The sequence below is a fragment of the Cebidichthys violaceus genome, unplaced genomic scaffold, assembly GCF_023349555.1.
Source record: "Cebidichthys violaceus isolate CVI_PGR_0920_01 unplaced genomic scaffold, fCebVio1.0.p SCAF_27, whole genome shotgun sequence".
NCBI lineage: Eukaryota > Metazoa > Chordata > Actinopteri > Perciformes > Stichaeidae > Cebidichthys > Cebidichthys violaceus.
This window is the reverse complement of record NW_027176450.1, coordinates 1,845,452-1,873,268: the sequence shown is the minus strand read 5'-3', so window position 1 is coordinate 1,873,268 and position 27,817 is coordinate 1,845,452. Positions and strand designations below refer to the sequence as shown.

Here is a 27,817-nt window from a genome sequence, read left to right as displayed (position 1 = left end):
TGGCCGGTCGCCCCTCGAAACTCTATTTTTGTGCGTCTTTATTTTTCCAAGGCGCGGGGTTGTGTTTTGCGCGTCAACAATGAGGACCACGCTGTCGGAGCGACGGTGAGCGCGTTAAACGAGCGCATTTTTACTCATTGGGATTTTTTATATTTAGCCCGGTGAGGAGGGACGAGCAGAGCTGAAAGACGAGCCCGCGATCCCGGTGTTGTCTGACATTTTGATCCCTTTGAGACTGCTCCGAGCACACCACCCCCCCCAAAAAACTTGTCGTTTGTATCGCGATGCGCGTTCTCTGGTGGTGAGGGCGCTGTGTGTGTGAGGGGGGAGGAATAGCGCAAATTTATCTACAGCTTCGGTGGAGGGAACATAACAAAAAAGATGATGATGGCTGGTGGCAGCGGAGCGGCCGTGGACCACAACGGGATATACTCCAACCCTAACCTCCTCAGCCTGCAGCAGCCCCTTATGGAGGCTGATAACCCGGACTCCCGCAAACGACCGCTGGAAACTCCGGCGGAGGAGGCCGGCTGTACCAAGCGCACCAACATTGGAGGTAAGAGGCTGCACAACAAGAAGCAGCTCATCCACATGGAGTCTGTTGTTGCAGGAGCCTTTGCATGCACTGCTGGAAGTGCGACAGCAAAACACAGCATGCATGCAGCACCAGCAGATTTTGGGGGGCTCTTAACATGTAGCACCTGTGCAGTTTTGGAAAACACCGCAGGTGTTTGTGGCTGTTACTTCGTACTCTGCATTTTATCAGCGCAGAGAGGAGAGCAGGAAGCCCAACTGGCCGAGTGGACTCCTCGGGTCACCTTTGAATGTGAACCCAATCACCTCGCTGCTGCTCCACATCTGGAGTTATGCTTCTATATGAAGTATTTCATTCAGCAGTGAAGTGATGTTTTAATGTTGCAGAAAACAGCCATTTGTTTAACGGTGTTTATTGTGTTTTGTTTGTGTGGTTGGGATTTAGTGGTGCTTTTCTTGTGCAGAGGCCACAAGATAATTCTGCAATTTTTTCCCTAGGGGTGTAAAAACAGGTAGTTGTACTGGGGCACTTGGGTTGGGGAGGCCGCAGAGTTGAGGAGGGGGCTCCAACATTGAATTTGGCAGAGAATGGACCCTTGAGTTCAGTTACTATGGAGCTATTAGTGAAATAAACCCTCGAAAAAGGCAAACCCACCTCCATCACTTCTGTTTTTATTTCAATGGTAAACTCAGTAGCAGTATACAACAAATTATATTCTACATTCACTATAAAAGAAAGTTATTCAATTAAATGAATGATTTCTTCTTATTTACGGTATTTTTGTCATAGACAGGTATGCAATAATGATTGCTGGGTAATATTAATATTTTAGTCTATTTGGTCATGTGAGAAAACACTAATTTAGTAGCTAGATCTGATAGCTTTCTCTTTGGCCTCTCTACTTTCCCAACACAATAGCCTCAGTAACTCATTACACTGTAAAATCCAACAAATTGTTAATGGTGTGTGTGTGTGTGTGCGCGCGCGCTTCATAGCCTTCTAGCGTGTACTGGGGCCTGTCTTAACTATACGCCACTGATTTGTCTTGAGCAACACTATGTGAGGAGGCCTTTTGTGACAGATAACAGGAGTAGAACATAAATGGCGTTGCATTTCTACTGCTGACAGAATCAGTAGTGAGGTCAAACATCTTGCCTTGTGAGTACTGGATTCTATAGTATGGGAACCACTCACCTATGAGTCTTGGTAAAGTACAAATGTGTCACAATGAAACAGTAGCGCTTAGCTTTATAATATTTTAAAAACCCTGGAGACAAACTGACTGTTCAGCCTTAAAGGGAATGACCCTCTGATCCTGGACAGAGGATCAGTGTGAACACTGACAAGAAGGACAAGACGTAACAGAGCCGAAGTGTTCACTTGAGATGCATGATGGATTTTGTAGATGTACTGTTTTATTGGTTCTGCTTCAACTTAACAATGTCAGGAGTGAAGTGTGCGTTTTTTTTAAGCACAAATGTTGTTGCGAGCTAAGCAGGACAACCCACCAGTGAAAATCACACAACCGCGTATAGATAGTAGGGTGCACTCATTACCACTTGTAGCCTAGATTCCGATCAAAGTCAGGTTATTTATAGGTCTTGGGGTGAGCCAAATCTCAGCATCTGTTTGGTATTTTTGTCTGAACTGTCATCACACTATACAACGGTAAAATTACAATTCTAACACATATAAAGGCCCGCAACTAACGATTATTCCTATTGTCAAGCAATCTGGTGATTATTTTCTCGGTTAATTTGTCAGTTGTTTGTTCTATAGATGTCAGAAAGAAGGGAAAATGTCAATCATCATTTCTCTAAGCCCAAGTCGATGTCCTCAATGGTCTAGTTTTGTTCAGTTTACCATCATAGAGGAGTAATATTCACATTTAAATTAGATGGAATCAGAGAATTTAGACTTTTGTTTTTTTTGTTTAAAAAATCCCCCTCAAATCGATTCATCGTTGCAGCGGTGAGAATAGTGAGAGCTACTTGGTGGTTATGGGAGTGTGGTGGGAGGGGGGCAGCAGAAAAACACTGCAGTGCCATTTTAACCATTGATCCTGATTTCTTTTTTCTGGAGGAGAAATGGTGGCGGCCAGTAAAGCATCAGCAAGGAGGGGAGGTGTGCACACACCTGCCTCATCAGTAAGATGTCGGAGCGCGGTAGTGGGGATGACGGCTGATTCAGTGTGCCAGCTACTGCGCATCTTATTTCAGCTTGTGATTGTTATGGTCTGCAGCTTGCAGGGACCACTTATTCAAGAATTTTATGTTAATTAGACGTCCGCGGAGAACGGGCACCATATGTTACTGAAATTTGCCTTGTCTGTCTTTGTGTCCCATACACCCCACCATGCGATGATAGCAGCATTATATATTTCTAACTAACACGTCTTTACTGCACCTCAGAAATGTAATTTCAGCAGGGCACAGACAGTATTTTAAAGCACATTCAGCGGAGGACATGTGGGATACATGTCCTCCATTAGCACCCCTAAAGCCACTCTAAGAACAGAGAAGTCACATGGTGTTCCTGCTTCTGGGAGAGTTGACACCATTCATTTGTAGCACGGAGACTCCACCGTGATCTTCCCGGTCCAATATCCAGGTGATGTGAACGGCTAGGCGGTGTGAAATTGCATTTGGCAGATCTTAATGAATACTATAAATACATAATTCACTTGCTGCTGTGATTTCTGTAATCACACACCGTTTTACCGGCCTGACTCCATGTTCTTTCAAGGCGTCTCTGTGTCACAGCCCCGCCGGTGCTGCACTATTTATCGTGTACTGATGATGGTCTGACTCTGAAAAGGCCGCCTTGTTTCCTCAGAGGCAAAGGTGTTCCAGATGGCCTCCTAAACACGATCTTATCTGTGTAGAATAACTGATCACTTCATCAAGGATGTCAACCAGACAATACCACTTTTGAGCATTCAATGTGTGACCGCCCTCAAAAGAGGTGGACACATGCAACGCATAATGTAAATTATAATGTGCTGTGTGTACTTAGTGTCAACAACTTACAACAACTTATGGTGATCATGTTAAAATAAGTGTTAACATTCAGAAATATATAAGTATAACTGTTTTTTATGACCTTTAATAGCAGATTTACGTGTCTTAAAAAAGGTGGTTGCTAACCTGTGGCTAAATAAGACTACAAAACCCCATCACAACAACACTAGTACGCCTTTAGCTTAGCAGTGGTGACGCGAGGTCATGTGACCGTAGTGTAGTTTGTTTATAACTAACATTAGCTTTTTTCTTCTGATGATTGTATCTATGCTTTAAAAGTCATAAAAGTGGTGTTCATATGAGGAAATGATCTTGCTGAACAAAACACTGCAGCGCTTATTTTCTGCAATAATCCAAATTCAATGGAAAACTCCCATTGGCTTTTTGTGGAGGGAACCAGTGCGATACTAACTGAAATGTGGAAAGATTTATAAAACTGCAGCCTTACTTTCCAATAAATCTCAGTTCGGTGATGGCAATACTAAAAAGCCTAACTGGATAAACTGATTTAAGATCAACTGATCTATGTTCCCATGTTATGTATATTCAGTCTTCAGGCCCTTTTATCACTCTCCAGAATCACTCTCAATGTATTTAAGACATTTTTTGTCCAAATAAATTACATTTAATGGTGCAAATTAGCGTAGCATTGTCTTTTAGGTGTTTGCATATGACGTAGCTATGACAGATTTACAGAGGTGAAATGGCAGCCAATCTCCCGGTCATTCTGATAAGTATCTAATGCTAATTTGGTCCGCAGCAATGACTGAAGCTCTCTGCACATGAAATGCACATTTAGACCATTTGCGTTTTATGTGACGTGTTTCAGCATCGCCCCCCCATCTCATGTGATCTACATGTAACGTTGGAAACCCACGGCCTGTCTGACAATAGTGGTAGACAGCCTGATAATCCTCAGCCGTCCCTGTAATCACCAGCCACTCGACTGCGTCTGATATTGATCACGCTTTTTTCCTACCGAACTGATCATTAACATGACTGGCAGTTGCAACAAAGAGAAGACAGCCTGTGCGCTTTCAAAGCCGAGCCCCTTGTTGCGCTTTAAGAGCTGTGGACGCTGAATGGGGAAATGACTCTCTCTTTTTATCAGCATTGCCCCTCTCTCAGAATGAACATCTTTCATTAATTTCTGTCTCTAATTACCCATACTCTGAGCCCATGTTGCTGGCAAGCATGTGCCTCCCCAAAAGGTTGCGTGGCCAAGGGATTAGGTATGATCTCGTAATGTTACTAATGGAAAGGTTGGCACAGGAATGTGAGCTATATTTTTTATTTTTTTTGGTGGGAAGGACACAGGTGCCCTTGCAGAGCGATGTGACGTGAGAGGACTGTGAATTTGCCAGGTGGCAGTGAAAGAGAGAACGAGAGAGAGAGAGAGCGATAGAAACGAAGACAGAGCAAAGCAGAGAGAAAAGGAGAGAAAGATAGACCGTGAGAGGGAGTGGAGTCTACAGGGAGGCTGTGTCTATAGACCAGAGCATCTCTCAGTGAATGAGATTGGTAGAATATTTTGGAAGCCATTTCGGTCCAAAAAAACAAACGGGCCGTGGTGTTACGGGTTTGATTTGTGGATGAAACTAATCAGCAGCCAAGGAAAATAAATAAATAAAATGAGTTCCCCTTTTTTTTTACAGGTTCCCTGGAAAGCACTATTAAATTAAGCTGAACCCCCCCTCGTCCACACAGAGATACTCACACGCATGCACATTGCAGTTTTTACACACATTCAGTCACTTAAGATACCTCTCGGCGTAAGATTTATAGGCGTAGTGATTGGCTTCATCACCCCCCTCCACCATTCTGCGGCACTGCCATTTGCAATGGTTGATGAGCCCCTCCGCCCTCCCAAACATGGCCGTCTAAGGGATTGGGGGTGGGGGAAAGGGAGGAAAGAAGGGTGGGTGGCGTAAGGCACGCTGCCTCAGATCACTCCTCCTCCACCCACCTCCTTCATCATCTGCTTGTGCTAGCCGTACACCTCTTCAGCCACTGTTGAAGGTCACTCCACATGCCTGCTCGCTTGCCGCTGAAGCCCGCTCCCCTAGCCACTTCACCTTTGTCACTTGCCACTAAAAAAAGTGAGTGAATGGACTGCCATACTTTATAGTGCTGCGTCAAAAGAGGCGGAGTGGAGAAGAAAATTCAATTTTTTGGGGACCGGCATTGGGGGGGGTGGGGACGTGACGTGCTGGAGGGAGGAGGCCACTCATTGGCCGAGAACGTTGTCAGTCCTGCGCGCTGCTGCAGACGGACAGGCCACTCGATGAATATGGATGAGAGCAGTGAAAAGGGTGATGCGGCAGGGAAGACCCCCCCCCCCTTCAAACCGATGCAGGCTTGAACAATGCGTGCCGTCTTTCACTGAAAACACTGAGAGCCTGCATTAGCATTTTCTCAGACAATTGAGGCTCTGGCCAGCTGCAGGCATGGCTTGGATGCTGCGGTGAAATCTATTTTTCTGCGCCCACCGATAAATTAGAACGGCGGCGGAAAAGTCGACTGGCCGCATTCCTCAACACTACCATTGCACCTATGCCTAGGCTAACGTTCAGATCCTCTTCAGAGATTGTGCCCCGGCATTGATGGCGATCTGACAGAGGACTTGAGAAGCAGCAGATCTCAGAATGGGTAAGCCGCAAACACGTTTTGTCTGACTTGTTGAATTTGTCCGTCGTGCTCGACTGCGTGCAATTTCATTCACCAAGGGCTCATTTGTCCATTATTGCTCGTTTTTTTTTTGTTCCGTCGTCCTTGCTGCCTGTCAGCAGCAGGTTATTCCATTGAAATGCAGAATGTACTTGGAGGGGTAGTGGGAAGGAGGGAGGACGGTCACAAGGCATTTCCTTCTGACCCACCCCCCTTGAGTGACTTAACTAAACACATTTGGCTCAGTGTCCACGTCTCTCCTCCAAGCCATTCTTCCAGTATTGGAAGCAGGGGTTTGAACTAACACCCCACTGGCTCGGCTTCCCAAATCTGCCCCACTGCTCTCGTTCCCTGGCGGATTGCAGCAACAGATTGCCATGTTTACTCTACCACATGACGCCATTAAAACCTGTTACTGTGATCTCAGTCACTAGGACAGAATTAATTATTGACTAATGACAGCAAATGTGGCTGCGAGGGCGACGGAGGGAATCTCAGTGGCTTCCTCCTCTGCTGGGTTTACTCTGGTTGAAGATAAGTAGAAAGTTACGCAGTGGGTATTGGCTTGTCTGTCAACAACAGGTCTTTGGTTGTTTGCATCCTGCAATCAGCGCCACTCAAATTATATTCTTTGTGCGGCTACAGTATCCGATATCTCTGGATAGGAGCGAGGGCTCAGAAGCTTTACGGAGACCGTGTCAGACATGCATGATCTTTATTTTCTCACCAAGGTCATTTTATTGCTATTCGTTGTGAGAAAAATGAAGAGCTGACTGCAACATAGCAGGACATGTCAGATCTCTGGCCGTCTCAAAGATCAGATGGCCAGAGATGAACAAAGCTGCTTACGTGATGTCTATGTACAGGTTTATCTTCATTTCTTTTTTGAGGATGTTCTCAGAAAAATGACATACTGACCAGCACCTGATATATTTACTAGCCTCCGATGGTGGTGATGTCTGTGCTTTCAGATACATTTAGGATTTGTTCTGAGGTTGTCTCCACAACTGTGGCTAATTAATCTAAATCAAAAGTGAAATTCCATTAACAATCATTTCACTGTCTGCATACTTGTCAGAGCCATTGATTATGTGCACAAAAACAAGCCTGTGTCTGAATGCAACATGAAGGGCATGTTAATGCTATAAGGAGAAGAGCTCCTTGTGGGCTGTGAAATGCCTTAATGTCACAGTGCCATGTTCATTCACATCTGAATCTAATGAGTGCATTACTGAGGCAACAGGTTGGTCTTAGTGCAGGGCGGTTCACCTCCATCCATCCGTCTTTCCTCCTCACCATGCCGGTCAAGCCCCCCTCCCCATTCCATAACCTCCACGAAAACATAAGATGCAGTGAAACGGTGACAAACCGTGTGGCTTTGGATCTAAAAATCTGTATCACGCTACACTTGAAAGCGTGTTAGAAATCTCATCCTGCAAAGATGGACTGTGCCTTTTTCACATCTCTGCCCGTTCGAGTGACGTCACCCTTGAGGCAGCTGCAAAAAGGATCGAACATGACGTCATTGCATCGGAATCAGCATTGGTTACATCATTTGTAACCAGTGCTGATAATGCACCTGTGCCAAGTGTTTACCATGATGTCATCAATGTGATATTCAGAATTCAGTGGGGAATCACGTCCGCTCCACACATCTATAAATAAAATGGTTCTGATGTATTGTTAGCAGTTTCTTTAATCATATTGGGGTCCAAGCTCAATATGTGGCTGATTGCTTTTTTTCTAGATTAGCGCACTCAATGTGATCAGGATTTTCTTGGAAGCGGACGCTTTGCCCACTCTGGTGCTGATTAATTCTTAATTAGCATTGTAGGAGAGAGGAAGTTTCGAAAACTGAGTGGGAGAACCATGTTTGCCTCCAAATTCTGCACACTGACGGGCTGTCAGTCACCGACTGCTACAAGCCACTGTAAGCCACAGAAGCCCCTTCCAAAATGGAGGAGATTTAGACCATCTTGGCAGTATACCCTATGAACAAATCTGTGGGATTGGTTCCCATATGTTCTTCTCACGTCTGTTAATTACGAGGGATCACTCTGCATTGGCATCCATTAGCAGCATTTGTAATGACTTCATGTGTTTGCATGTAGTCCTCTGTGTGTACCTGTATATTGTCTCAGAATACAGGCTACCTTTTGCAGACAGATCGGACCATTGATTCTACACTCCTTCTGGTCACACGTGGAGAACGATCCGAAACACTGGACCCTGGTTTTGTATTCAGTCAGAGGTTTTCTAAAACTCCTTGAAAACAGTTAAAATTAGACCTCTGCAAACTGGAAAGGAGGTCATCATTTACTCTACGAGGAAAATCTGGGACAGGACACAGAACATGTCACAGTCTCTGATAAAATGTGAACGCACTGAAAGCTGCTCAAAGGGCTTCTTCCAGATACCTTCCCTTTACCAGAGGAACACAGACACACAATATATCATTGTCTTTCCCCATATAAGTCAAAGCTTCATATTGTGAATTTTTTTTGCTTGTTCAGGGTATGGGGGGGGGGGGGGGGGGGGGGGCTGGGCACCACTATGTGTGTATGATGATGTTCAGAGCTGCTTTATGAAACGTGACTCTTTACTACTTTATGTGTGTCGCCCCCCCCCCCCCCCCACAGAGGAGGGCGAGTACTTCCTGAAGGTGCTGATCCCCAGCTATGCAGCCGGCTCTATAATCGGCAAGGGCGGCCAAACCATCGTACAACTGCAGAAAGAGACGGGTGCCACCATTAAGCTGTCCAAATCCAAAGACTTCTACCCAGGTAAGAATGAATCCCTTGGTATTCAAAATCGATGAGCATATATTTATATACGTATATATTTATGAGAGGAGCGGTCTGACTCATTACCCAGCTGAAGGAGTGACGCTTTGGTGCAAGAGAGCATTTGATATGTCCTCTTCATTTGGCAAGTAATTGCAATCCATTTTAATCACAGACTGTTCGTAAACACTTTGAACTTGAGTATTCTTATGTCCTTGGGGGACCAAACATGTTAGAGCTGTCAGACGCAGCATTTAGGTGTGAAGGCCATTTTGAAGTTGCTTGGCTAGCATACCCGGTGGCAATCGGGCGGTCCTTCCTACCTGGTGCCTTCGGTGTAATGCAGATGTCTGCACAGACTCGATACGCAATGTAGGCCTATAAGATTTCATGGACTCAAGCCAAGACAATCAACTAGACTATACACGCTTTGCACACACATCACCAAGGCTAATATCTTTAACAATAGGAGCCACTTTAAATATTGTGTTAGCCAGAGATGTTCTCATACGTTTCTAGGAAATAAGTAATTCAGCATGAAAAAAGCATAAAAAACGACTAGTCGACTAATGAAATCTCAGTCGACTGAGACTGAAAATGGTCGATTAGTCAGCTAAGAGGGGCAGCCCTACTTTTCCCCTTAAGGGTTAGGGTTAGTAGGACCTATTAGGTCATGGCAAAAATATTAAATTTTACGTTAAAAAAAGAATGGACCACAGAGGTCTGATGTCGAAGCAGAAAAAAGGCCTTACCAGAAACAACCGGGTGTTCAATGGCATTATAAGAGAGTGCATCACAACATTATTTTACTGTATTCATATTTGTGAATACTGCTGGACATAGTAAGCTTTTAAAATACTTTTTTTTGTGACAAATAATTTTTCCAGAGACCAGCCAAAATGTAGCTGTTGAGGCTTTCAGGGGGTCTCAAGTGTCACACACTGGATTGCACCCTTTATTGCAGGTTTTGTTTATAGTATTCACGGTTTCATGTCGATGCATTCACTCTCTTTTCTGGGAAAATTGCACAGGGGTGCCATTTATTCCCCCCCTAGAAAATGAGAACAAACTCTGTGACGCAGAGGACACGGCATGCATCGAAGGCAAGAATTGTGCCGAGGAGAGTCTCGCTCAAAAATGGCAACAGGGGAAGGGCGAAGCCGACCTATCTTATCCTCCGAACACAAATGCCTGAGCCGTACGGGAGTCCAGCCATTTGTCCTTCATGCCTCAGAGGAGGCTCCGACCTGCTGAAAAATAACAGGTGCTGAGTGTCTCACACCATATTAGGTCCAGATGTTTTCTGTGATAACTGATGCAAGCAAATAATCCCTGTGTGGTAGTATAGTTTTTATTGTATAGACATTATATATAATCACCACTTTAGATAGGAAATAGTGAGCATTGAACATGACCTATGAAATATAAGTAGCACAAAATATGTACAAGAGAAATACTAATATATATATATATATATATATATATATAATATATTATACAATTTCTATTATAGGGTCTACAGTCAGTCCTCTTGCCTTATTTAACTATTATACATTTAAAACAGAAAGATTGAACTCAATTTCCCATTATTATGGCTACCTTCATTATTGAATCTGTTCTGTGACCTCTGCAATTTCAGTCTTTGGATCATTTAGAGTGCAAAATATCATGCCACCTCCAGGAAAAAATGCACAACATGGTTTGAATTTCATGTGTTCTGTAGGGAGTTACGTGTGATATATTGGACTGACAGAATCGTGGCAAAGAAGTAGCCGACAGAGCGCTGGGGGAGAGGAAAAGAAGGATGTGCGATCAAATATTTCTCCTGTACTTCTCTCTTCGAACCATGTTTCTGCTAGCCACGATGAAAGGCACAGAGGACACGGCCCCGAAATTCTCCACATACGAGGCCAACTATGTTTGAGGAAAGGAAGCATGGCTACTCCATTGGCATGACAACAAATGAAAAGGAGCGATATGTATCCTTATTTCATTCTTTTGGATTGTGGATGTGTTCGTAGGCCACCACCTGCTCTGCCCATCCCCCTACTCATTATCGTGATGAGTGAGAAGAGGAGTTCAGGGAGAGGGTGCTGGCAACGATTTGATTGGGCGGTTGCTCGGGCCCACACAAGTAAAATGAAAGGAGTGCTACTGTACACTGCAAAATAGCTGGGAAGAAGCTAAAGCTTTAAAAAAAAAAAAAAAAAAAAACCCCACTCTGGCTGTTTTAAGTACGGGCAACTTGGTAAAGTTTGAAACTGTAAGATATATAGAGTTTTAGAGGCAAGCAATTCAGCGTGTCAAAGTTCTCAGCTACATCCGTTGTATCTACCGTTCATTGTTGAATCAGCTGCAATGTGGGCTACTACGGGCATGCTAATGCCATTACACACAGTTCACACCCTCCACTCTCATCCTGCGGCAGTCTGAGCACACTCCAACCACAGCACAATCGCACACTAGAGAAATCAAGGGACAACAACTGATGCAGCCATTTTCCTCTGCTATCCTCTCTGTGATGGCTTGGTCTGAGACTCCCACCAAACTCGCATCTCCCATCCGTCAGCGTAAACCGTGATGAGACCATGAACTCAAAGGTTCTTGATGGGGACTGTGCAACTGTGGTGGACTGAGATGGATGAGCGGGGACGATGAAGGGTTGTGTGGTTGAGCCATGATTGTGTGACAAGGGGGAGCAGGCCCAGAAATAGGCCGTTTCAATCTCTCTCTGTGGACATGACCCCTTCTCCCAGCTGTAGTCAAGCTGCTCCGACACACGCCAAGTTTCCTCTTTCCTCCTCCCTGCTCACTGTTCCTCTCACATTTGGTCACTGGTAGTTGGGCGATTTCAGGCCAGATAAGATGACATTATACTCCTCTTAAAATTCTGTTTGCCTGCAACGCATGGGCAGTTACTGTTTTTGTTTTCACTATTTGGTTTGAACCCATCTCAACTGTTGCACGGCTGGATTTACTCAAGCCCCCGTAAATGCAGCATGCTATGCGTTCATCCACTTGTACCGCGCATTCAGCACACACACATCCACTCACACCTACTTACACACATCCGCATATTTAAGCAGCTGCAGAGAGAGCCATGGGAGTTCACGATTCGCACACAAACTTAGAAACTAAACTTCAAGCCCTTCGCTTGGTTCAGCTGGCCTCTGGCCAAGTACGTGTATTGAGTTACTTTGAGCAGCACGAACAGATCAGGGTGTTGTGATGTCATAGAAACACTGGGTGTATGTTTTCCATTATGTGATCATTAAAATATCAATCGCAATATGTGACCTCATACTGACAAACACCACTGTTCCATTTCCTTCAAAACGTAGCAGACAGAGAAACTACAGCAAAGGCACAGTTTGCAGTTTTTCAGCTGTTTCTCCACGTTTCTCTAACGCTCCCTATAGGACAGTATCACATCTGTCTGGGATGACATCATGGGCGGGGATTTCAAACTAATGGGAACTGCAGTCTTTCTCTCTCTGCAGATTCATGTCTGTGCCTTTGGTGCACAACATTTCTTCCTGGTGATCAACTTCCACCAGGAACAGTTGTTAGGCTGTAGTATTCTGAAGCACTGTTCTGCTTTATCCTGCTAATCTTCTCTGCAAGCACAATACCCGATCTTACACAAGGAGGTTAGTTTACTCGTCGCAAGGAGTAGTGCTCAGCCTGTGAATATACTGTAGATGATGATACAATCAGGGTTATCTCAGCTTGGGGTCATACATGTTTAACTGTTTGCATTTTTTTAAATGTGGGCATTTAGCAGTCAAGAGAGCTCTATTGAAAGACACCCAGCAAATAGGGTTGAAATATAATATTCAACTTTTAACATGCAACATGCACGTCAACAACATGCACGTCATTTTAACCAGTTTCACGCGATAGGTAGAATAACACTTTGTAATCTCACTGTTGTTTACTTAGCTTGGCGTCGCCAGCTTTGTCATTCTTTACTTGCCCAAAAACAGTTTCTAAGCTTTTAAAAAAAGATGTCATCAAGATTTTCAGGCGAGAAAATAACCAATTAGATTACCAATATGTGGGCATGTGTCGACAGCGTTTTTGTAATTACTCTCGATTCCAGAAGAGTAGACACAGTTCTGCAGTGGATGTTAACCATAGGGTATTAAAAAAGCTAGCTGGCTAGCGGCAAGCTGGCTAGCTAGCTAGTAGCTAGCAGAAGGACAGACAGATGGGTTGGTTTAATTCACTCTCTAGATCAGGGGTCAGCAACCTTTACTATTCAAAGAGCCATTTTTCCCTATTTTCCACCAAATAAATTTCGTCTGGAGCCGCAAAAGCTATTTGATATTACAGCTTATAAAGTTTTAAATATAGTTATATTATATATACAAAAATTATAGTTAGTTGTATTTATGAAAATAAACAAAAAAGATCATTCTTGACATTTTATTGCTATTTTACCTGTTATAACAATATCAAACTCTTATGAAGAGGAGAGTTTGCTGCAGCAGTTGAGAAATCGCTCTTTTTCGCTCATCTCCAGCTTGATACTTTTCAACAAATGCTGTGTGTTTGTGCTGGAAGTGTCTTTCTACGTTACATTTTTTGCACATATCAAGCATACAGGTAAGCCGGCATCGTTTGCAGTGAAAGCAAATGAATATGTCCACGCAGAATTAAACAATCTATTTTCCTCCGTGACTTTTCTTTTTTTGGATTTATCCATTGATAGTTTACCGAGGGCGGGGGTCTGCAAATCATGATTAGCCACCTGCAGGGAAAGGCGCTTGACAGCAACATTTTTTATTTTCAGTGACACAGTAGACGTAGACACCCACGTTCGCTACTTGATTGGTTCTTAGCAGTCACGATGTATCCTTCCCTGATTCGTCACGCCTCTATCACGTGAACCTTACCCGGAAATTCACAAACAACAGCATTGATTACAGATCGACTACCAGGTTAATTTAACATGGACAACTGATTACAGGCGTTGCTGACCTTTTTGTCTTTAATAGCAGCTGTTGTTCAGTTAAAGTCTGCATTTCTGCAGAGGAAACAGCTGTTATTGTAGCGATTAGCGAGCGCCGTGTCCAGCGGCGTTATCAGACCTAAGCAGCCATCTGAAGTCACAGTTAGCAGCTTTGAGCAACCAATCTACTTCCTGTTTACACCGGCCCCACCCGTGTGCCCAGTGTACGTGAATAGTCACGTGATATTCGTTTTCAGGCGTTGTAGTCTGGACGTCGAAAACGATGCTGAAACGCCGCGTGGACGGAGATCGTTTTTGTTTGTTAAAACTCCAGAGCCGCGGGTTGCTGACCCCTGCTCTAGATGAGCTATAATACGTATACATTTTAACTCTCTGTGCGGACCTTTGTCTACCCTTCTGGCAGTGAGAGTAATTACAAAAACACTGTTGACATGTTCTTTTGTCTGCTGTCGGACCAGCAGGTGTACCGACATGTTTCGGTACTTTTGCAGATCCTCATAGCGGAGCTATCTACACCAAGAGATACTACAAAGTAACAAAAAATGTCCTCATATGTGAATGCAGGCCATTTTCATATGTCGCCCTCCCAGTCGCTGACGGCTGATGGATGTGGTACTGTAAAACCATCTCATCTTACCCATACAGGGAAGCTACGGAATGTTCCCAAATATCATTAATTGTTTACAGCGCTACTAGTTCTAAACCCAGGTGGTAACTCTGGTTCTGCCAAGTGAAACCAATGCGGAAGTGTCTTAAAACTTGTATTGACCAGCATGGGGCGACTCCTCCAGATTGCAAAAAGAAGTCTGATTGTGTAGAAGTCTATAAGGAAATGACCCTACTTTTCACATTATTTATTACCTCAGTAAACATGGTAAACCTGAGTTTGTGGTAAGTTTTTGGAAAACTTTGGAAAATTATAGTTAATGTCAAATTTGTAAAGTTCACCGTTTGCGAGTAAAAACGTTTTTTATTTATGGTTTCTTTTTTTGTTTGTTTCAACTCATTTTATTAGCTTAGTGTAGCTCCTCCTTTTACGTTGTACATCACAGTACATGGAGTCTATCAACACTACAATCTAGCAATTTTAGTCCACGAATGGTTTCATTTGTTAGTTAGAATTAGCATGGCGCTAGACATGTTGAAATGATTGCACAGTGACGGCAACAATTTGCAATTTGATCTAATTGATATGTATTCCTTAGGCATACTTGACTAACTTAATTCTGGTGGTTGGATATTTGTTAAAGGAGAAGTCTGGTGCTATTCTCTATTTTTCTTGTTGTTGACAAATCCCGTTTGTAGACCCAAACCAACTGTGAATGTATTCTACTAACAAGTATTGTGTGTGTGTATCAAAGCACCAATGAGCCATACTGTTGCATTGGATGACATTTTCCTTAGACCAGTTTTTATAGATGTAGTAGAAGCCAAAGGGCTTGGAGCTGAGAGCCACTGACAGGCTGATATTGGTCTTTTCATGAGATTTGTTGACATAAAACATAAAACAAAAATGTAGGATATCGCCAGTCTTACCCGTTACCCCCTTAAATGACCATGTTTGACCAAAGATTATTTGTACCTTCAAACAATTGCAGTTTTTGAGCAAAGCATACCTTTAAGTCGTATCCTGCAAGACTGCACTTTGTGTCAGTATTTCCTCTAAAAGTAAAATCCCTGGTGTATTTTAATGCGACACAGACATCTGATCCTACTGCAGATTTTTGCATGCAGGTATCCTGTATATCCCTACAGTTCTAATTTAATGGTAAAAAGCATTGTTTGACTGTCCAGATACCAGGTACATGATAGTTTCTCTGGCCAGTAAAAAGTCTTTGATAAGCATGGTGTGTTTACTAGTGTTTTTCAAATACGGCAACAGTGATTGTTGGGAACTTCTTGTCAGATGGTTTCCGGGTTTGTTTCTGATTTAGTGTATATAAATAGCATGCTACAGAAGTTCCCTACATTAAAATCAGTGTTTACGTTTGAGAAAAGCATGCCATATGGCAACAGCGTGACATGATGGATAGATACAGCACTCGGATATCCAGCAAAAACATTCCAGCTCAATTTGTAGTGTGAATAATTACTTTGAAAAATCTGCTGATGTGATGACAGTAATTACGGGTGATACTTTATGTGTGGCACACTAACAGTCTGAATAAATCCGACGAAGGACTTGAATGGGCTGAGGCAGAGGCAGGTTCTCGTCACAGGAAAGTTCAAGCAACAAGACAGTATTGAAACTTTCTTACTTGGGGATTGAGATAGAGTCATTGGTTTCTCGGGGGAAAAGCTGAAGGCTGAGATGTGTGCCTTTGGGGGCAGTGACACATTTTCACTCCACTCCTGCAAAACAAGAGGACGAGCCAACTCCCAGCTTTTATTATGAAATCCGTAGCCCCCCAGGCAAAATATGATGCAAGCAATTTAGGAAGTGAAAAGCGCTGATAACAGATATGTAACATTCAGATATAGTCTTCATGGTGTGTCAAGAGTTGTAGTTGTATATCATGGTCTCTGCCTTAAATAAATAAACTGACCTGGGATCAGTGCTGTCAATCCTTTCTAGATATAGAAATGTTTAACTAGAGGTTGCCGTACCAAGCAAAGTAGAGGGACCTCCTCATCTAGCAACGAATGTTGGAAAAGTTAAGAAAAAGCAATGATTGCTCGTAGCAATTTGTCTCCTAAGGATAAGTCTAAGAAAAAAAATCACCGTCTGAAAGCCCCACTTTTTATGTTCACATCCAGCGTAGTTTTGCACACGTATTACTTCCAACCTATGTTATATTTTGTATCCTGGTTGCATACACAAGAGCATTTCTATACCATAAATAATGTCAATATACCATTTCCTCTATATAACATTTCCTAATACAATATGGAAAAACACTGCTTATCCTGTCTTTTTCATTGTCAAACTGACAGTGGATGCTGGACATTATCATACATAATATTGTATGATGAATACATGTGCTGACATAAAAAAACAGGTCAAGCTTCAGTCTGTCAATAAATTGTTTGTCTCTCAGCAGGATTTGTATTTTAGTTTAATTTGGTCACCCTTAGTAAAATAAGGGTGTAAAATGTGCAGGACCTGTATCTCCAACAGTTTTATTTGAATGTTCTTCGTGCATTGTGCATTCCTTTATGTCTGTTATCGAGAACTTAACCAGGAAACTATGGCAGTAAAGTTAATTGCAGGTCAGGTGCCCTCTTCCCCATAGTGCCCAATTCGAGATTCCTACTGCTTGAACTGACCCTATTGACTTTTTACATCCATTATTAGAAATGTATATGGCATATAACCAATCAGGTTGGACTTTGACTAATTTCCCTGGATTCATTTTTTAACATTTCATGAGTTCTGATAAATGGCTAGGAGGGCTGATGACGATCTGTGTGTGTTACCCAATCTTGTAATTTGAGATTCAGTTGAATTAGAAAATAGAAACGCCAACAATGAAGTAGAGCAGCGCCTCTCTGATGGCCTTATCAGCTGCTCTTTCCATTTGCAAATTTGACTCAATTAATTGAGAAATTTTCTCACTAAAATATATGCCTAATTGCCATTTGCTATTGACTTCAACCGGAGAACAGTGAAACGCTAAAGAAGCAGGAAGGTTGATACAAAAGGGAGAGTGTTTTAAAAAATCCTGCAAGCAAGTATAAAGGACTCGCTGTTGCATCACCTGTTTCCACGGCTCGGCCCCTTTACCATGGCAACGGAATGCTGGTTGGGTCGTCAATGTGGGTGTAGAAAGAAGCCTAGAGGAGGAACAAGCGTGTGTTTAGTCTATTAGAGCTTCAAAGCAAGGACGGTCTCAGTAATACAGCCCTGAAAGAGTTACATCATTGAAGAGGAATCCTACCAACACCCCCCCCCCCCCCCCAAATCCCTTAAATCTGCTCGCCAAGTACACACTCTGAACACATTACAGTAACTCATCGCTTGTGTTTGTCCTCTCCCTCCTTTTGTCATCTCAGGAACAACAGAACGCGTCTGTCTGATACAGGGTACAGTCGAGGCCCTCAATGGTGTCCACAACTTCATCGCGGAGAAAGTCCGCGAGATGCCCCAGAGCGCCCAGAAACCCGAGCCGGTCAGCATACTGCAGCCGCAGACCACCGTCAACCCAGACCGTGTCAAACAGGTGAGATACTGTACAGGCAGTGAGGTCACGAGGATGTGTGGTCACTGTGTGGTGGGGACAGGTCACTTCCAGGACACCCTGTTTATTAGTCATCGGCCTTACTTGTTCTCAGGGCCATGACCCGCAGTCTGGTGGGGTCAGGAAAATGTGAGAGTATGTGGTTATTTTTACCTACAGTCTTTCATAGCAAGACAGAGCCGTGTGGCAGCTGCAGCCTAAACCCCTGGGATTAACAAATCGCTGAGTAAAGCAGGGGCTGGTACAGTACTCTGACTCAGTGAGAGACATCCCTCTTTCCGTCAACCATTTATGCTGTTAAACCTTTCCTCTGTTACCTTTTTATCGCTACTTCAATCTTTCTATTTCTCTACAGGCCAAATTGATCGTGCCCAATAGCACAGCTGGGCTGATCATTGGCAAGGGCGGAGCCACGGTCAAAGCGGTGATGGAGCAGTCAGGGGCTTGGGTGCAGCTCTCCCAGAAGCCAGAGGGCATCAACCTGCAGGAGCGGGTGGTGACCATCAGTGGGGAGCCTGAACAGAACCGCAAGGCCGTGGAGATCATAGTGCAGAAGATCCAGGAAGACCCTCAGAGCAGCAGCTGCCTCAACATCAGCTATTCCAACGTCTCGGGCCCAGTGGCCAACTCCAACCCCACCGGCTCCCCATACGCCAATACGGCCGAGGTGCTACCCAATGCAGCCGCAGCAGCCGTCACCGCCTCCAGCCTTCTGGGCCAGGCCGGCTTGACAGGAATGGGCGCCTTCCCCGCCACCATGTCCAGCTTCTCTGGCAACGATCTGCTGGCCATCACCTCGGCCCTCAACACGCTGGCCAGCTACGGCTACAACACTAACACCCTAGGCCTGGGCCTCAACCCTGCAGCTGCCTCTGGGGTCCTCGCTGCAGTAGCAGCTAGTGCCAACCCGGCTGCTGCCGCCGCAGCCAACCTGCTGGCCTCCTACGCTAGCGATGCCTCCGGAGGTGCTGGCCACCATGCTGCAAGCCTCGGGGGGTTCTCGCTGGGTTCTCTAGCAGCTGCTACAGGGGCTTCCAATGGTTATCTAAATGCTTCATCCCCACTGATGGCCTCCTCCCTATTGGCAACAGAGAAGCTGGGGGACGGGGCCAAGGACGTGGTTGAGATCGCTGTGCCCGAAAACCTGGTTGGTGCCATTTTGGGGAAAGGAGGGAAAACGCTGGTGGAGTACCAGGAGTTAACGGGAGCCCGCATCCAGATCTCCAAAAAGGGAGAGTTCATTCCTGGTACTCGGAACCGTAAAGTTACCATAACAGGGTCGCCAGCCGCTACGCAAGCAGCGCAGTATCTGATCAGCCAACGGATCACTTACGAGCAGGGCGTGCGCGCTACCAACCCACAAAAGGTGGGCTAAAACGAAAAAGAAGAGGAAAGAAGGAAAGGATGAAGACAGAGATAGAAGGGAATTGAGAGGGTCACGATGAATAGAAAAAAGAAACGTCCAAATATCTGTTCAATATTTCCGTATCAAATGAAAGAATCACAAAAGGAGGAGGTGGGGGAGACAACCAAGATAAGTGTGTGTGATATGTGAATGTGTTTTTAGGACTGACGTCCTGATGTTTTTTAAAAGTTTGTGTCGAGTCCTTTTGACGATGGTGATCAGAGTAAGCTGAACTGGTCCACTGCCAAGCTGCAGATTCAAGGGTGAGGCCGCAGGGTTTCACCCTCCTCCAAAACCTCATAGCTGTTTTGTTTTTTTTGTTTTGTTTGGGTTTTGCTGGTTTTAATTTCAATTGCAAACCTCAGCTCCCGGTGAGTTGAGTGAGTCGGATGAAGCTCCAGCCAGCTGAAAGAGCTGTTTTACAAACCTTGCTCTTTGTGTACAACGCAGAAGGCGTTGTGAACAGGGGTGAGGTTTTATGACAAGCACCTGAGGTCATCTCCGTCTATGGGGAAGCAATCTGCGCATAATTTCTTTAAAGAAGTCATATCTATGTTGACGTCTGTCGAATTCTGGCTCATATCATAATTGAAGTTTCTAAATTTGGGTATTTTATATTTCCATCCTTTATTTATTGACATGGTCTCATTCAAACACAAATAGATTATTTAAACCTGTGAATGCAGGTTGATCTGAATGTAAAAACAATATTAGCCTATCGCTATTTTTTATTTACAGGGATCAAATATTGTGTTGCAGTGAAAGAAATGTATAACTAAAAAAAAAAAAAAAAACGGCCTGGACTTCACTGCTGCTGAGGATAGTTCAGGGGTTGAATAATCAATGTGAGAGGATAGAGGAGACACACAGGAATGTATGAATATATATTTTACACGAAACATCCTCGATGATGCTCCCACAAAACACGGAAGCACATTTGCATATTCAGTCACAGCTACAAACGCGGAAATATGTCGTTTAACCCTTTCTTGGTGCTATAGGATTAGGTTTATATCTCCTTATACCATGAAATCAGAACCCCTCTGGCGACTATTAAACTAAAAAAAAATGATGTGTCGTCCAGCCGTTAGCAGCCCATTGGATCTCACCCAGCCTCTCACCTAATTAAAAAGGATTGATTTCAGCCTGTCACAACGAAAAGCAATCCGGTCTTAATATCTCAAGTCCATCCTTGCTCCCAATGCAGGTTTTTTATTTTCTTAATCTTCTAAAAAATTGGCCTCTACATTTTCCCTGGCAATACGTTTGCCTTAGTCACACATTTCCCAAGAATTAACTTAAAGCTCAGACTACCTTGAAGCAGTGTCTCACCAGTTCAGTCGGCACTACAAACGCATTTTGATAAGAAAAGCTGTATAAACCAATATCTGTGAACAAAGAAACTAATGCCTTTACATTAAGGGTACCAAATAGTCAAGACACACACACACACACACACACACACACACACACACACACACACACACACACACACACACACACTAATGAAAGGAAAGTAGAATGACACTTGAAAAGAAGGGTTTGGCCTCACTTTTTTTTCTGGGAGCCATCCATCCCAATTTTCATCAAGAGAAAACAAAAAAAAGCTTCAGTTCATCCAGGCAGCCTGTTATTGTCCCCAAAAACACGTTAGCGCTCACTAACTGCAGTGCATTCAAACGTTGCGCAGTGTTTGGGCATCGTTGTCTTTTTATGGGCAATTGTCGGTCTAATGCAGGGAGGCTAATTCTCCAGAGCATTTCCCCGAGCACTCGAAGATTACCTTGGCTTCCTTCTGTGCTGCTATCCATGGTGTTCATCCTGAGTACACTGGGTCTCTGAAGACTGCACTGTGAGACATTAAGAACACAATGTAAAGTGTGTCTGTGTCCCGCTGGGACATGAGTATATTTCAATGTGCACATTTATGTCACGTAAACCAGACCCCACCAATACCGACAGACGGGATATATTATACTATCCACAAGAGCATTTATACTCCAGCGTCTTGTGATGTTTCTGTTTACCAGTACCAATGCACTGCGCTTCAATTAGCGGGCCATTTTGTTTTTTTTCCCTGATCAGCGAACCACAAATTATTCCCACCGCACTTTCCCGTTACGTCCCCGCTCTAAAGACACTTTTCAATTGTCCCCATCAACCCAAGCTCTATGACCAGCTTCCTGAATTCACGGCTGTGAGGGTTGGTGCTGATTAGTGTCCCAAGAAATTCAGAAGCTCTCTTGTTTGTGTTGATTTTTTGGGGGGGACATTTAACTCATAGCCTTTTTCATTTTCATAATTCACGTTTGAAGGTAAACGGAATTGAACCTTTGTGTGCGAACATTGCAACAGTGAGCCTTTACCTACTAAACTGAAATCTCTCCTTTCACCACGCGTCCTGGAAGACTTTCACGCTCATACATAACTACAGTCTGGCCACTAGTGAAACCATAGCGTACGGATAACCTTTTACTGCCCAAGATTTTTAGCATATAATAAGATACAAGCACAAAACAAGGGGATGTTTTATCAATGCAACTGGACTGCTTGACTGCAAGGGGGGCTCTCTGATCATGACATTGTGCCAAATGCTATTTCTCTTCGCCCTCACATTGACGTTCCTCTCTCTCTCGACATTCTTATTCCCCCCGCATGTTGCTGTTTCTCGCCGATCCAAGACTCCTCCCTCGTCCCGATCTGTCTGTGCTTCTTCCTACACTGTGCTCTCCCCCTCTTTCTCCTCTCCCCCCAACGTCTTGTCTTCTCATGGGTGGCACGCTGGCGGTGGGAGTTATGCACTATAGGTCATAAGGGTATGAAAATATTTCCCCAAGCCGTAGAGTTCACAAGGCTAAAAATGCACAGAAAACACCTGCCTCCGAAACTGTGACGCCCACGAGACCAACCAGCAAACGTTAGCTCAAAGTATCAAATTCCCTCGATAGAAGAAGAACAAACGTTTAGACCGTGAACTATGGCCTTTTAAGGGAAGAGAAAGTGTTGTTTTTTTTTCTCTTCCACAAGAAGGCAAATCTTGCTCGATTAGATATTCACACGTCGGCTGAACAAACTGAGCTCCAGTTTCCAGCCTCTCTAAACAAAGCGCAGTAAGGAACGGAACGCATAAGATGGCGCGAGCAAGGCGGGAAACGTGTTTGTGACCTCAAGCCGAAAACAATGACATCCTTTATGCATATCCTCTTATCTGAAAAATGACTAGAATTCATTTCTGTGGAAATACAATATGTCATGTCATATGATCTATATGTACTTTATTGTAGCTATTCTAGTTTGTAGTCCAAATGCAGTCCAGCGTTGTCGATACAATGTGAACTATGTTATATTTGTGTGGATGATGAGAGTGCCAACTAAGCCTGATTAAGATTAGCTTCGCGATTTGTTTGTGCATTATGATGACTCATCATCAACCGGTGGTGTCCATATTTCTGTCATTGATGATTTAGTTTGACAGTAAGAAAATGTAAAGAATATTGGAAGCAATATAGTAGCATGTTGTCCTGTTTTGTGTTCTATGTCTGTTGTATGAACCTTTGAAATTACTAAGATTTTGAATGAATAGGTTTACATGTACTTTTTGTAAGTTATGAAAATGCTGCTATTTGATAAGTAAACTATACAAAAATATTTTAGTTGAAAAGATGTCTGGTCTGTTGATTAGAAACATGCTCTAAAAGGCTGGAGCATAAAACGAGGTGTATAGAATGCTATACAGTATTGGTAAGATAGTAAAAGTAATAATAGACTCCATAGTACAACCTGTGCCAAACTAGACCTCCGCAGCTTCTGAAAATTGTAGATGTGCGATCAAATGTTAGATATCAATAACTTGTTTAGAAGTGCTGATCAAGTGCCAATCAAACACCGTCTTTTAAGTTAAGAAAAAGATAATCAAATACATGACTTAAGAAAAACAAAGGACAAAGAACTTTTTTGTGCATTGTTTTATTCCATAGGTACATAGAGTAAGAGTTAAAGATTGTGATTTTTATGGATCCATGTTGTTTTACACTCCATGCATCCCTTGTGTGTTTGTTTGACCTGTGGCTTAAGTACTGCTGTCTCACAAAATGTCTCTATAGGCCAGCATGGACTAAAGCATAACATGTTATAAGCATTCATAACATACCATTAACAATCAAAAATGTGTTTGTGGAGTTAGGTGTTATCTTTTTGCACGTCTTCTATTGCATGGTATCAAAGTAAATTATGAGGAAAAAGAAAAAGCTACAAAAATCTGCGAGGTGTCTCTCGCAAACATTCAAAGACATAACGCTGCATGCGGTCAAATGTAAAGCACTTAAGTTTACTCGCCTCATGTTAAAAAAAAAAGAAGTTGTTTTTTATGTTGTGAGTTGGGAGGGAGCTCATTATCGTCATGTTGGCCGGAAAAAAAAGACACACACACACACATCTCAGATCAAATTCTAATCAATCAAGTTCATGTCTCTGCACATCATCAGAGAAGATATTTTGATTTTCAGGTACAGTGAGGAGTATTAAAAATGTGAAACAAGCAAACGTGAAAATGTTATTCAGTGCATTGGCTCCTTGTGTTGTCTTTTTTAGGATATCGGGCATGCATTTCTTTTTACAAACAGGTTGAACCTCATTGAACCTGTCCCATAATGTTTTTCGGATTTTTGTCACAGCTTGAAAGCCCAGATCTAATCTATGAATGTACCCATTTACTCTTTTTTTCCTGTCGAATGTTATATCAGTCTTTAATGTAAATTCAGGGCAGGAATGTCATATACATGTAGAGTTAATATCTATGTCAATAACAGATTTCAGCTATAGTCAGGTAGGCCTCACATGGCCACAGTCATGATCCAGATATGTTTTTAACACAACTTCCGATTCGCTGTCAACATTATCTTGTTTGTTTGGTGTTGCATAAATGCACTTTACTGATCAGTGGGGTCATATTGGGTGTGAAATGAAGCAAACCATGTTGGCTTTCAACAGATTTTTTCTTCTTTATTGTCATTCTTTTTCGCTCTGATGTTACTTTTATTTATTAATTCCCTTATACTGTATATGGTCTCATGAATGATGGAAAGGGCTCGAGTCTCAGACAATATAGAAAAGTAGCACCTGTTTTCTCACTCGAAGGCATCTCCTTCACATTCCCTTCAGCAGAGGTTTGTGTCAATCTCTGAGTGCTTTGTTTTTAACCAATGTGTGAAACCAAGAGGGGGATCTGTACACTTTTGGCCCTTTTGCGTCCTCTTTTGCTTTAAATTACAAATTTAGAAAGATGGTTTTCATTTCTCCAGCAAATTGAGATTGGTCTGAAGGCACTGAGGGCAACCCTGTCTCCTACAAAGTTATGTTCCCATACAACTAAACTGCACTCACAATCACGTTGAGAGGGAAACTCATTTTCTCCAGGATTACGGTTGCAGTTTTAAACGGTTTGGAACACGTGGTTAACATCGTAAATTGAAACATACCAAAAAAAAAAATCTATGAACAGACTTCGTTTGGTTTGGGCAACAAAAGTACTTGGTTTGGTTTAGTGAAAGGTATCACGGTTTGCCTTAAAATAACTACAAAATTCAAACAAAACCAAAACACAAAAAAACGATTTGGTTTAGTTTAGTAAAAAACATCGCGGTATGGGCTAAAATTATTATGAAATTGAAACAAAACCAAAAACTACTTGATTTGATTTAGTAAAAAACATCAGATTTTGGCTTGAAATGACTACGAAATTAAAAACAAAACGCAACAAAAGTATGTGGTTCACATTTGACACAAGCATTCTTCTGGGTGAAAGTCAAGTGTTTGTTTGTCCCATTCACCACCTACATCTCCTCCCTCTGAGGACTTACGCCAACTCATTTCAAACTTATTTGTGATACGTCAAAAGCAAACGTAATCCACGACAATCTACGTAATTCACTATGCAGTTTTGTTGTATGGGAGCGTACCTTTTAAGACAGGCCTGATGCACGCTCAAAGTCTGGCTGATGTTACAGTCGGATCTGAGAGACACCATCAGCACCAGCAAAATGCAGATTGCCTCTGCCACCTTGACGTGATACAAATCACAAAGGAAACCTATTAGGCGTTGAGTGGTAAAGGCCTGGTTAACGTCAATTGATGTTTCTCCTGTTATTTTGTGTCACAGACCCCTGTCGTTGCATTTACTGCTTCACATTTGAATGCTAATTGAAGTACAGTATCATTCCAAAAGTTGTTGTGTTTGTTTTTATTCTCACTCCAAATGTGTCCTGGACGTTCATCTGCCCCCATGGAACCCTTTCACGAGAAGGCTAGGACTGGTTTTTAAAACACTTCAAACTGACTAGGACTGCTCGCTCCTCTCTTAAAAAGCCTCCTCTCCCTGAGTGTCACTCTCTCAGCCTACACGACGTCACGATTTATGTTCCGTTACAGCGAGCACCTGCTACTGTGTCCACCCTTTAAAGCGGATTAAGGTATTTCTGAGACCTTTCGTCTGAGAAAATGCAAGATTCTTTGCCAACCTGACATGAGGCCATTTTTGTCTTTGACCCTCTGAACCTCCATGAACTTAGTTGACCTTCTCCATCCACGAGAACTCATTCATGTATGTGTTGGATATTTGACACCACTTTATCTGTCAAACTCTGCGAGACTGTTCTTTTCTTTCCTGGTTATCTGGACAATTTTGCAGGGGTTGAACGCTTACTTAAGTGAAAACTGAAGGGAGCATGCCAATACCTTGCAACCATTTCCACGGCATTGTAAATTTTTTTTCGTTTAACCTCTGTTCTTTCCATCTCAGAGAAGAAAAAAAATGGACTGACAGCATAAGATCAAATATTCCAACCTAAGAAAAAGTGATGTTTTCTTGTTGATTGGGTACATTTCTCTTGGATGTTAGCGACAACGGTTCTGTCTTTCGTTTGTGACGAGGAGAATCTGTGAAAGTCCACAGTGTTAACTACCTAAAGGGCTTTCTAGGACAGCATTTATATGTCTTTTAAAATGAAACTATTCAGAGATGAGAGGAAAACGTGTTTTTGTGCCATTTTAGAAAAAAAAAAAGAAAAAAAAGTGTGAGAGCTTTTCATGGCAAATATTTGTCAGCGAGAGTGCCAAATAATTCCATACTGAGCCAAAAGGCAGCCAGCCTACATAACTAAATGTTAGATCACTGGAATGGTTTCGTCCCATTTCCACTCCCCTTGAAAAACATCACCCTAATTGTACAACGTTTGAGCTCATGTACCATTATTGTTATGCTGCCAGTCTGTTTTCTGCTTTTGTCAGAGAAACATCTCAGAAGCAGTATATTTTCTAAATGACACAGTGTTGGTTAAAAAAGAGACAACAGCTACTATGGTGAGGAAAATGAGAGGATTTTAAAAGTGTCATTGTTTTTATTATTAGTTTATTTGAACATTATTCATTAATAGATTTAACGGTAATGACTATTTAATGTAACTGTAGTACTGTGTTTGTAAAAGAAATTCAGTGAGTTGTGTTTTATGACTCGTGGACTACCAGTGAAGTCAGCATTTCAGTGTTAATAATTGAATTGTTTTTTAAAGATTATTTTTGCGACGGCAACAAAGAGTCATTATAAATGTTCATTTTAACATCACTTGTCTTCTGTTCCTTTTTTCCCCACCTGGTCCCTCTGCCCTGTCTCACTTGAGTGAAAGGTCGAGTGTTTACACAATTGCAACCAACACATTCTGTGAATAGATCAATTTCTGGAGTGCTGAATCCGAGCATTTTTTGAACATGTGTTTACGTGGACACGATGCTCATATAATGAGGAGTCAGATTGTGGCGCAACAGCTATGTAGTGAAAAGCAGCATCACTTTCACACCTGGTTTACATGAAATTATTTGATAGTTGGATTTGTTCCATAGAAATAGAATAGGAGCAGAACGGACGTTGAACTGTTGCCGTGGTAATAGAGTGCTAAAGGAATGAGTCCTTAAAAAACAGGAAATGAGTCAGCACGGTTCCTTCTTCTCCAAGTCAACAGGTTTTTTCAATGTTAGATGTCTGAAATAATGTCTATGTGTCTTAAAAAAGGCATTTGCTAACAAGTGTCTAAATGAGACGACTAAGCGTCATCACTGAAATACTAGTCCGTCTTTAACTTAGCGGTGATGACGTGAAGTTGTGTGACTGTGGGTAAAGTTTGTTCATAGCCTAACGTTAGCTTTTTACTTCTGCTGATGTATTTACTCTTCAAAAATCATAAAAGTGGATTTTTCAGAAAAT

The 27,817-nt window shown here is 42.8% G+C and overlaps 1 protein-coding gene across 2 annotated transcripts; it reads left to right on the top strand.

Annotated features, from left to right (window-relative positions):
- Positions 1-51: 51 nt before the first annotated feature.
- nova1 (NOVA alternative splicing regulator 1) lies at positions 52-27,181 on the top strand. Of its 2 annotated transcripts, none has more exons than XM_068721216.1 (4): positions 52-556; positions 8,862-9,005; positions 17,974-18,140; positions 18,514-27,181. In XM_068721216.1, exons 1-4 carry the CDS (start codon positions 382-384, stop codon positions 19,531-19,533), a joined length of 1,506 nt encoding a protein of 501 aa, XP_068577317.1. In that variant the 5' UTR covers positions 52-381; the 3' UTR covers positions 19,534-27,181. The 2 variants fall into 2 exon arrangements, with proteins under 2 accessions (XP_068577317.1, XP_068577318.1); XM_068721217.1 differs by lacking the exon at positions 52-556 and adding an exon at positions 5,898-6,204.
- The last annotated feature ends 636 nt before the right edge of the window (positions 27,182-27,817 follow it).

Coding starts and splice junctions, on each gene's coding strand:
- nova1 (XM_068721216.1), top strand. CDS start 382: ATGATGATGGCTGGTGGCAGCGGAGCGGCCGTGGACCACAACGGGATA. Junction 9,006..17,973: donor ATCCAAAGACTTCTACCCAG/GTAAGAATGAAT, acceptor TTGTCATCTCAG/GAACAACAGAACGCGTCTGT. Junction 18,141..18,513: donor ACCCAGACCGTGTCAAACAG/GTGAGATACTGT, acceptor ATTTCTCTACAG/GCCAAATTGATCGTGCCCAA.